The 11,518-nt window shown below is 38.1% G+C and overlaps 1 protein-coding gene across 1 annotated transcript; it reads left to right on the top strand.

Moving 5' to 3' along the window:
- Positions 1-1,629: 1,629 nt before the first annotated feature.
- Positions 1,630-11,136, top strand: LOC134496693 (vomeronasal type-2 receptor 26-like). The gene is made up of 6 exons (XM_063302403.1): positions 1,630-1,871; positions 3,005-3,296; positions 4,047-4,889; positions 7,845-8,072; positions 8,810-8,936; positions 10,235-11,136. The coding sequence occupies exons 1-6, from the start codon at positions 1,630-1,632 to the stop codon at positions 11,134-11,136; spliced, it is 2,634 nt and encodes an 877-aa protein (XP_063158473.1).
- The last annotated feature ends 382 nt before the right edge of the window (positions 11,137-11,518 follow it).

Raw genomic sequence — 11,518 nt, 5'->3', positions numbered from 1 at the left:
TTATGGCAACCAGCTTGATTGATGACTGGCAAACAGAGGGAGAAAATGTAGAAGCAGTGAAACACTTTGTATTTCTAGGTGCAAAGATTACTGCAGATACTGAGTGGAGTCAGGAAATCAGAAGACGCTTAATTCTTGGGAGAAGAGCAATGACCAATCTCGACAAAATAGTTAATAGCAGGGACATCACACTTACAACAATGGTCCGCATAGTTAAAGCAATGGTGTTCCCCGTAGTATCGTATGGCTGCAAGAGCTGGACCATAAGGAAGACTGAGAGAAGGAATATCGATGCTTTTGAACTGTGGTGTTGGAGGAAAATTCTGAGAGTGCCTTGGACTGCAAGAAGATCAAACCAGTCCATACTCCAGGAAATAAAGCCAGACTGCTCACTTGAGGGAATGATATTAAAGGCTAAACTGAAATACTTTGGCCACACAATGAAAAGACAGGACACCCTGGAGAAGATGCTGATGCTAGGGAGAGTGGAAGGCAAAAGGAAGAGGGGCCGACCAAGGGCAAGATGGATAGATGATATTCTACAGGTGATGTATTTGTCCCTGGTGGAGCTGGGGGTGTTGACGACCAACAGAAAGCTCTGGCGTGGGCTGGTCCATGAAGTCACGAAGAGTCAGAAGCGACTAAATGAATAAACAACAACAAATGTTTTATAACCCCTGACAGGTCAGGTTGGGGTAATAATTGCCTCTGCTAACATAATCCCATAGATGCCTTTTATTGTGCTTTTCCCATTGGCAGCACAATGAAAGAATGGTCTTCTCACAATTACACATGTCTTTCAGCTCCCCAAAAGAATGATCCTGTTCATAACACTGGGAGAAACCCTGTACTTCATATCAAATATTAAAACAGAGATTTATAACTGCTGTTAAAATCTTTGAACAACTGGAGACTCTGGGTGACAGGAAAAAAAATTATGGGCTATAATCTCTGGTGTAAGAGAACTCAAGGTGTGTGGAACACTGCAGCATTCCCTGTGGACAAGTCTTGGAACATTGTAATTATGTGAGATGACAAAGTTTCATCCTTCCTCTGCCAAACTCGTGCATTTTCTCAAGCCAGTGAACACCTTCAGTAACAACATATGAATGCTTATATAAAATATTGTGGTGCATTTCGAACTGAAAAATAAGGTCCAGAAGATAGGCAGGACCCAATCCGTCTGATTTTTCACTTTATCAGAGGAATCCAGTACTGTTATATGAGGTGACTAAGGACCTTCAGAATTTTGTTGGACCTAAAATTCTGTAATGAACTAATCTAGGTTGCCTTTCTCAGCCTAATTTATTGATAATAATCTGCTTATTTTGATCATGCACTCTGTCTTTTCTGTTGTGGTTCTGCACTCAAAAAGCACTGTAAAATTTTAAAAGAAAAGAATAAAGATAAATTATGTATTGTTTGCAGGAAATGTACATCAAATGAGTATTTTAGGGTAGCTGCATACATTCAGTGAGAAATGGAAAGGGAAAAAAATCTTTCATTAAACACAAGGATTGATTGAAATATGCTGTTCTCCGTCCTTTTTAATTCACAGCCTAATGCAGACTGAACACTGGCAAAACATGTAGAATCAAGAAATCTAGTGCTGGACAGTTTCTTGAAGCAATGCATGGCATGGAAAGGGTATTTCTGCTGCAGCTTCTCCTTTGGCAACTCCTCCACCCTGTCCTGACTAAATTCAAGGCATATGATACCATCTGCTCTATGAATGACCCCTTCCAGTTCCCATATGAATACTGTAAAACAGGGGATCTAATAATTGGAGGGATTGCTGCCCAGTTTGACTGCCTTTTGGAAATAAGCAACTTTGTGGAACCCCCTGAAACAAAGGTGGTAGATGAACTCATGTAAGGAAATCTTTCTACTGGAGGTACCAGTGACTGGAAGGAGGAAGTTATATACCCAAGCCAAGAACTGGGATTACTCTGAATAATCTAGTTCATAAAAAAAAAAAGGCTAAAAAAGACTTTTTGAAAAAATGCTTTTTGTTACGGATTGCTATAGTCTTATAGAATTAATTTTTTAATTCACTTCCTTTTGCATTATATTTCTATATGGTGCCAAGTGTTGCTTTTCTATCCCTTAGAATGACCGTTCATTATCCCATCACTTTCTCCTATATATATTCATGCTTATTACTACTTCTTTCTGATTTCATCTTCTTCCTACCAAACAGCAGTAGCATTTCTATTTTCTTTGTTCTGAGCTCTTGTAGTTCACTTTCCTTTTTTCAATAGATGGTATTATCATCTTGATTGTTCAAATTTATATAGATTTGAAATTTATATAGATTTTTTATAATCTGTTATGGTTCAACTCATCTGTTAATCTATTTAAAGGAATTTAAATAGGATCCAGGATGTGCTGGCATAAATTAGAAACTGTTTTTGGCAGGGCACACTGTAACCAGTTGGGATTTAATGCTTTTCTTGACATGTTTAAAGGCAATCTGTAATCCATACTTTTCATTGCTTTTAAGTAAAACAGTTGTATGTGAAGTAAATTAGCCTTGACGTTTGATTTTACAGTTAATATTTAGGCACCTCTCCATCCTTAGCAGATCCCAACAAAGGCTAAGCATTGTCAGACCTGCTTATTGCTAGGATAGGAATCTGTAAGTCCTGTTGATTAGACTGTTGAGAACAATCACTGAAAGGAGTGGCAACTCAGTTCCATGATGCTGCCAGGAAACTATGGGTGTGTTCTTGCAAATCCTGGGTGTCATGCTTAACCTGAGAGAGTCTTTTTCTTATTCAACATGGCTGGGAAGATATATAACTTCAACTTGAAATTTATCCACAAGGACAAAGAAATAATGTATTTGTCAAAAAGTATTTAAATGGTGTCGATGAAGAGTCATGTCTAAATAAGAATATGTATTTGCGACAGCTCAAATATTTAACTTTGTTGGTAGATACAATGAAGTCCATGCAAAGTCTGTGTGATAGTTATCTCATATATTATATAAATCTTCCCTCAGGGTAATGTTAAAGAATTACCAGCATGTCCTTTCATTAATATTTGCTGTGAAGCAGATCAATGAGAATCCCAAAATATTATCCAATCTCAGCATAGGGTTTCACATTTATGACAGCTACAATAACGCAAAGATGTCTTATCACAACACCCTGAAACTTCTGTCTGCCCAGAGGAGGACCGCTCCAAATTACAACTGCGGGAAGCAAAGTAATTTGATAGCTGTCATTGGGGGACTTGATGCCAAAGTCTCCCTTCATATGGCTACTGTCTTAGGCATCTATAAAATTCCACAGGTACGTGTAGGTAGGCCATGAAATTCACAATGCTGCTATATTAATCTTTCAGGAAAGTTCACAGTGACAGTTGAAATAGCCCAGGAAGGTCATTGAAGAACAGCACTTTGCCTGATGAAGCCAGGTTTCAGATCTCCTGTCTAGCTCCACATTCCACCTAAGATTATAAGATGTGACCAGCCGCATTTATTATTCTCACCCCTTTTATTTCTGTGGTTTTTAAAAACCAACTTAGCTTTGAAGAGTTCTTAACCCTTGAAAATGTTTGCACCATTATGTAATCTTGAGTTGTCCTAATGCAATTATGTCCTCAAATGGGTTTTAGAAACGATTCCTCTTTGTTCCTTCACCTTTATTCTTTTCCGGAAGAAGAAAGAGACTTCAGGAGAATATTTTTAACTTTAACTCAATCATGCAAGGGGTTAGTAACTCAGTTTTCAACAAGTGTAAAATGCTGTGGGCAGGTTCACATTTGCAAATAGATGCAGTCTCAAATTCTCTCTTTCCATGTTGGTTTGCCAAAACTACGTGGTTCTTGCCTACAAATGTTTTATCAGGACTGCTTCTTCAGACCTAACCTTTTGCCTATTGTAGGAAGACAATATGCTTCAGAATCTTAGGGTCAGTGCTTTCCTAAAAAAGACAATGTTCTTCAGAAGTGTGATGTCATCACAGGAAATAATTGAGATACTTCCTGGATATTTTTTGTAATTCTACCCTTCTTTCTTTCTTTTAACATCTTTTGCATAGATTGCTTGCTGTGTGTTTGCTCCAGTAATGAACAGTAACACCCAGCTCCCTTTTTTCTACCGGATGATCCCCAGTGAAACAAATCAGTACATGGGAGTTATTCAGCTGCTTCTTTATTTCCAGTGGAAATGGATTGGGATTATTTCACCGGATGGTGATAAAGGAGAAAAATTTGTGCAGGCATTGTTACCCCTGCTTTCCCAGTATGCAATCTGTGCAGCAATCATTGAAAGAACACTATCCCTTTCTGGTGTTTTAGAGAATTTTGAGTCATTTGAACCCCTTCTTGCCATGGCTGTTTCGTTATCCTCACCCAGCATCAAAGTCTATATTGTAAATGCAGATCCCCAAGCTGTGTCATGCTTGAAATGGCTGCTATACCTTTATCACAGCATAGAAAGCCCAACACAACTAACTATAGGCAAGGTGTGGATTATGACAGCCCAGTGGGATTTCTCATCAGAGACGTTTCACCGGGATTTTGATGTACAAGTTTTCCATGGTGCCTTGTCTTTGGCAAGTCACTCAAATGAAGTGCTGGGGTTTACAGAATTCTTGCATTCTCTCCATCCTACCTCGTCAAAAGGAGATGGGTTCATCAGGATCTTCTGGGAACAAGCATTCAACTGCCTATTTCCTGATTCTAATGTGGACAAAGAGAATAATAATTATTGTACTGGTGAAGAGAACTTGGAAAATCTCCCTGGAACTCTCTTTGAAATGAGCATGACTAGTCAAAGCTACAGCATCTACAATGCAGTCCATGCCATAGCAAATGCTTTCCATAGGATGTTCTTATCTTCCACCAGTAGGTTAGATCCCCCAAATCTGTTACCTTGGGAGGTAATGCTTTTCAAACAGATAATTATCTTTATTATGGTTAATCCAATATGTCAGAGCTATTGCTTCTGAGAGGCTATCAAGACGTTTGTATTTCTTTACAACGTTATGTTTTCAACTTTGCATCTTGCCTGTGATGAAACAGATACCTTTCTCGCCCAGGCATCACAAGCAACATATAAGCAATTAAGCTCTGTTCTGGTTCATGGGACTAATCCAATATATCTCTTTCTCTTTCTCTTTCTCTTTCTCTTTCTCTTTCTCTTTCTCTTTCTCTTTCTCTTTCTCTTTCTCTTTCTCTTTCTCTTTCTCTTTCTCTTTCTCTTTCTCCTTCTCTTTCTCTTTCTCTTTCTCCTTCTCTTCCTCTTCCTCTTCTATCATCTATTATATCTAAATAATAATAATAATAATAATAATAATAATAATAATAATGTATGAAAGTTGTATGCCACCAACACTTAATGACTAAAGCATGTTTTTTTTTTTAGCCTCTTCAAGAATGTTGCACAAAAACATATTTCAGAATATTTTGTCAGTTTTGTCATGGGACAGTTCTGACATGAGCAAAGGCTGAATCCTTATTGTTCTAAAAGTGATTTTGGTTTTCAAATTATCACAGCAGCATAGTGCACTCACCTCATTAATGTAGAAAGGAGCAGTGCTCAGTGAAGCTTCTGCTTCAAAACTCCCCTGAGCAAGGCAGTGAAAATGGCAGTCATGAATCACGTACATCAAGAGTATAGTTAGGATGGTAGGACAAGTAAAGCATTGAGAAAGAGATGCAAAAACAATGTCAATTCACATGGGAAAGGCTACAAATCTAATTTATCCAGGTTTGGAAGGGTGGTTGGTTTTTATTTTTACACAATGGTTTCTGTGCATTTCCCTCATCCAAATGGGAAATCAGGCTTCCAATTTTTTTGTGTTCATGACACCACAATTTGATACTGCAGCCAGATAAAATTGATGCATTTTTTCCAAGCACTTTCTGAAGCCCAGAGCCACAGGTTGCCCACCCTCGAATTATAAAGGTGTCACTGTGGGACCCACTCCCCAAAAGTCTTTGATGCAGCCCCCCCAAAAGACTTTCAAATAGCAATCTTTATTGTGTTAAGTGTATTATTATATACATGATACAAGAATAAATACATGAATTCATTTACTTTAGATATAATTAGAAGGAAGGAAATCCAATTTAGTGTTTGTCTTAGCTTCATCCACCAATTTCTGGAATATGTACCTTGGTACATCATAAAAAATCAGACATGGCTCTCAGCCTAGAAAAAGATGTTCCTGATTGCGGAATATAAGAAAATAAATTCTGGCTGTGAAAGGCTTACAATGTAAACTTTAGTCCAGGTAAAGAAAACAAGAAAGGAATCGGAAAAATAAAGGCAACAGTAAATGGGATACTTGAATTATTATGTTCATAATAATAAATAAACAGAATCTTTATTTCATTTCAACTGTTGAAACCATAGTTGCGTGCTAAGTTCAACATCACATAGAAACCAGAGTATCGGTCCCAGGGATGTTCTCATATTCAGCTTTCCTACATTTCAAAACAAATTAACCTCACTGTCATCTTTTGGACTAATGGGAAGGATCATGTCATGCGCTGCTTGCCTCTGAATAATGCTCAGACACTGGTTCGATGGATCAGGCTCTGGTTTATTCACAGCGCAGTTACAGTGTCGGAAGAAAAAGCTGAGAGTGACAGGAGCGCGCCGGTGCGGGGTTTAAATACCCCGCGCCGGTCAGCGCCCCCTCACTCGTGGTCACGTCACCCCCCTTTGTCCAATACGTTGCCCTGCCGGTGGGTGAGGGGTTGTGAGGCCCCGCTGGCATTCCGGGATCGCCCATCATCGGGTTTTCTATTCATCCGGTGATTGCTGTCAGCTGGGCGATCTCCGTTGTATTGGCGCTGATGGCTTGGGTGTGCTCCGTGATCCGTTTAGTTATTGTTTGTTGGCCGTTAGTCGTTGTGAGTTGATGGCTACTTATCTTGAGCCCCTTCTCCTGTTTCCTTGCTATTGTCATGTGTGCCATTGCGCTGATGACTTCAGCTCAACGGCACTCATGACAGATCAGAATTTAAGGTTTTAAATAGAATTTAAATAGATTTCATATCAAGCATAACCAGGCTTCATTTGGACAGATGTAATACAATGCATTCCATGTTTATTTGCATAAATATACTACCAACCATACCAAAATGATAAACTTTGGTTCTCATCTGACATTTGAACTTGTCTTAAAATCGTTCTTCATGCAATATGCTGGGATGTGGTGGAATTGTATTCTATTCCTTATTTTTTCGAAGATAAGATGTTCAAATACATCTGAAAACTAACTGAAGAATAATATTAAATGAACTATATTATAGAAAATAATTGCATTCTAACACAAAAACGGATATCACAAATGGCGGCCTCTCACAACAATAGTAGGGATTGTTGGATTGCTCAGTATTAACTCTAAAGGCATCTTTAGCTAGCCATAATGATGCCAAAACGATGAAACAGGCATTGTGACATGATGCACTTTCCATCTTTTCATACTAGCATCATGATGTTGCATACAAGTATGTAAGGGGAGGAGTTTGCATTAGGACCTCATTTTGTCATTTGTACTCCTTGCCCTGCTTCTGTGGATGCCAATGACCAATTATTGGGGATATGAAAATGCAGGTGCTGTTACACTCATGTTTTTCCTGCTAGTTGCCTGCCACATGATCTGAATCAGTTTAGACTGATGAGTTTGGATTCATATAGTAGAGCTTTTTTATATTCTCATTTTGCACATATTGAACAATATTGAGAGAAAGTGCTTATTAAAATGAAAGCTGGAGGGTAGGTCCTGCTTCTCCGGTTTGTAAATTATATAAACAACATTATCCAAACACACAGTTCTTCTCTACTTACAATGTTTTATCATTGCTTGCCTTTCTCTCTTTAGCTTCACCGTTTTCTGAGGACCATCTCATTTAACAATAGTGCTGGAGACACTGTATCTTTTGATGAGAATGGAGAATTGGTGGCTGGATTTGATGTTATCAACTGGGTCACTTTCCCAAACAAATCCCTTCTTCGTGTGAAAGTTGGATGGTTGGATCCACAGACTTTACATGGTCATAAATTAACTCTTCATGAAGAGGCCATCACATGGCACAGTTCATTTAATCAGGTGAAGTACAAATATAATTTCAAGTATGAAAAGCTAAATGGGAAAGTGCCCCAGTCTTTGCAATTCATAAATGATTTGTAGCCAGTAGAGCTTAGAGGTAAATAAATAAGTATTTTCTTATACTAACAAGCTATCATTTTAAAAAAACTACCTTCTAACTCTAAATCAAAGGCAGCTATAGACTGGCAAGGAAGAGGTAAGAAGAAGAAGAAAACCCTATTCTCTTGGTTGTTTTTTTTAAAAAATCCTTCCCAACAACATGAAATTGTTTTAGAATGCATAGAATGCATTCCTTTCTCACTTCCTTTGACATGCAATATGAAATCAGATTCATTTGGGGCTTGAGTGTTTAATTGTTTAATAGCCAAGGGCTGCTCATACTATTTAGTGTGGGGTCTGAGGGGCTACGTTATTTATATAGAGTAGTCAAGGGCTGGCTAAAGGGGAATTTGGAAGGCTTTCTATGTTTTTTAATAGTTATGTCTCTAGTATAGGACTTAATATTTTGGAGACTTAAAGAGTGGAGAAATAATCCTGGGACCATTAGCTCTTATTAATATCTGATTCAGGAGCTGTAGTCATTGACATAATGTTGACTTTCCAGACTCAGCTTGATGCTTATCCTTTCCACTTAGTTCTGAAAAATGTTCCCCAGATTAAAAAAAAAAAGATTCTGTAGTAACTAGACTACTATGTTTTCAAGGACATGCTTATTCATTTCTTTATCCTGTGGATAGAACCTGCCCATTGCTCTGTGTAATGAGAAATGCCATCCAGGTTACAGGAGAAAAAGGAAAGAAGGGGAGCCATTCTGCTGCTACAGTTGTGTTCCATGTCCAGTTGGGAAGATTTCGGACCAGAAGGGTAGGAGACGTAATATTCAATATTAGGAATTACAAATTGAATGGACACTGGTAGGAAAAAGAAAACACAACAATTTCTTTACCAGTACTACAGTCAATACAATAATCTCTCATGGTAAGTAAGTCATACCAACAATTAAAGCATGTCTTCATTCTCCAGAATCTGAAGAAAAGAAAATATTTATCAGGGTATGTTGCTAAACCTCCAAAACAAGGCACCACCATCACTCAGAGGTTAGATTCATAGGTAGGTAGGTAGATGATTGGTAGGTAGGTAGGTAGGTAGGTAGGTAGGTAGGTAGGTAGGTAGATAGATAGATAGATAGATAGATAGATAGATAGATAGATAGATAGATAGATAGATAGATAGATAGATAGATAGATATCCCAAAACAAAAAGACAGCTTTCCCTCCCTCCTGGCACATTCTTATGTAGGCCTAATAGCTAACTGACCAGATAATTTCAATTTGGTGGCAGAAACTAATAATTTCTTCTTCCAGTAGAAAGCTATGGTGGCAATGTCAAAATGCTGCTTATGTTAGAAATATGATAATACATTTACTATATTTGTATAGGACAGCTGTCTTTCTCCTTCTCTAATACACCTATAGTATAGAAACAGCTATTTACAAGTTTCAATATCCAGGATGATGTCTTGATTACCTCTTTCTCTGTACAGTGTTTGCAGCATTTGGCAATGGCAATGTTTCCCATTACATAAGTATCAAAATAATACAAAATACCATAAGGAATGCTTATGTCTTTTGAGAAAATATAGCTAGTTTCTATTATGTTGTGAAAGGAAGTTAGCTTCCCTCTTTTAAGCATGCATCTTTTCCTTTGATTTAGAGTTGGGTTCAGTGCAACAAATTATTACAACCCATAATTAGAAATCACTAATGCTGTTAGTGAAACTCTGACTGCCATAAGCTTAGAACACAGAACAATTTCTGTTTGATGTCCTCTCCACTATACAGTTAAGGGTGGAGAAGCATAATCTGTCACAGGTATTGTTGTCCCAATAGTTCAGTTCTATAAAATAAAGCAACCTTCTCAGAAATGTAGATATGTGTAGAGTAGCAGGTCACAGAAATAGTTTCTTGCTTTCAAGGTAATACATGTCAAAGAGAATGAAGAGTGAATCAGCTATGCTTAATATTTTACCATATCACACTTAATTTCTCTTTCTTGTTAATTTTTGTACAGAGTTGAAATAAAGTTTCAGTATGTAACTTGGCAGAAAGGGCCATTCAGTTCATTACATTATATATCTGTTTTGTTTTCTGGTTTTTTTTTAGACATGGACAACTGTTTCCGGTGTCCTGAAGATCAATTTCCAAATGAGAGCAGAAATCAATGTATTGCCAAGAGATTGCATTTTCTCTCTTTCCTGCATCCTTTGGGGATTACTTTAGCATTTTTGGCTCTCTTGTTTGTTCTACTCACAATCCTGATACTAGGAGTTTTCATCAAGAACCAGAACACCCCCATTGTCAGAGCCAACAACCGGGACCTCACCTATTCTCTGCTGATCTCCTTATTGCTTTGTTTTCTCTGCTCCTTGCTATTTATTGGCCAGCCACAAATAGTGACTTGCTATTTACGACAAGTTACTTTTGGTATCATCTTCACAGTGGCTGTTTCTTGTATATTAGCAAAAACTATCACTGTAGTCCTAGCTTTCATGGCCACCAAGCCAGGATCTAGGATGAGGAAATGGGTTGGGAGAAGATTGGCCACCCTCATCCTGTTTGGCTGCTCCTTTGTTCAGGTCAGTTTTTGTGCTGTATGGCTATGTACAGCTCCTCCATTCCCTGATTTTGATATGCACTCACTCCCTGGAGCAATTCGAGTGTGCTGCAATGAAGGATCAGTTGGCATGTTTTATTGTGTCCTGGGCTACTTGGGATTTTTGGCTATTGTCAGCTTCACAGTGGCTTTCCTAGCCAGGAAGTTGCCAGATAGTTTCAATGAAGCCAAGTTCATCACTTTCAGCATGCTGGTGTTTTGCAGTGTATGGCTGTCCTTCATTCCCTCATATCAGGGCACTAAAGGAGAATATATGGTGGCTGTGGAGATCTTCTCTATCTTGGCATCTGGGGCTGGATTATTAAGTTGTATCTTTTTCCCTAAATGTTACCTCATTATCCTGAGGCCTGAACTGAACATCAAGGAACAGTTGATAAAGAGAACCATTTAAGCAGAAATTTCAATCTGTAATTATCTAGAATAAAATAAAATTATTATAATGTTCCTGAATGGAAATTGCTCCCTTCCCCCTGCCACACACAATTTTTGAGGCATTCCTAATAATTTAATCCTTGGCTGATTTCTATAAAGAATAGTACTATTTGAAAATAATGTTGAACCTTGGAGGTAATGGCTGAAGTTTTTTTCTGAGAAAATTGTTGAAATGGGTGACAGCATGGACCAGAAGGAAACTTTAGTCATTCTGATCTTCAGAAGAGTTCATAATATGAACTTCCTGGTTATACATGGAGTTTGTGCAGAAAAGAACTAAGGTGTTTTGCATCTCAGTACATAAAGCTTGATTTACAGTAGGTATTGTGGTTCAGGGCAGA

Source organism: Candoia aspera, chromosome 4 (genome assembly GCF_035149785.1).
Source record: "Candoia aspera isolate rCanAsp1 chromosome 4, rCanAsp1.hap2, whole genome shotgun sequence".
In the NCBI taxonomy this organism is placed as follows: domain Eukaryota; kingdom Metazoa; phylum Chordata; class Lepidosauria; order Squamata; family Boidae; genus Candoia; species Candoia aspera.
This window is presented reverse-complemented; position numbering and strand designations above follow the sequence as displayed.

Coding starts and splice junctions, on each gene's coding strand:
- LOC134496693 (XM_063302403.1), top strand. CDS start 1,630: ATGCATGGCATGGAAAGGGTATTTCTGCTGCAGCTTCTCCTTTGGCAA. Junction 3,297..4,046: donor GCATCTATAAAATTCCACAG/GTACGTGTAGGT, acceptor TCTTTTGCATAG/ATTGCTTGCTGTGTGTTTGC. Junction 8,073..8,809: donor GGCACAGTTCATTTAATCAG/GTGAAGTACAAA, acceptor TCCTGTGGATAG/AACCTGCCCATTGCTCTGTG.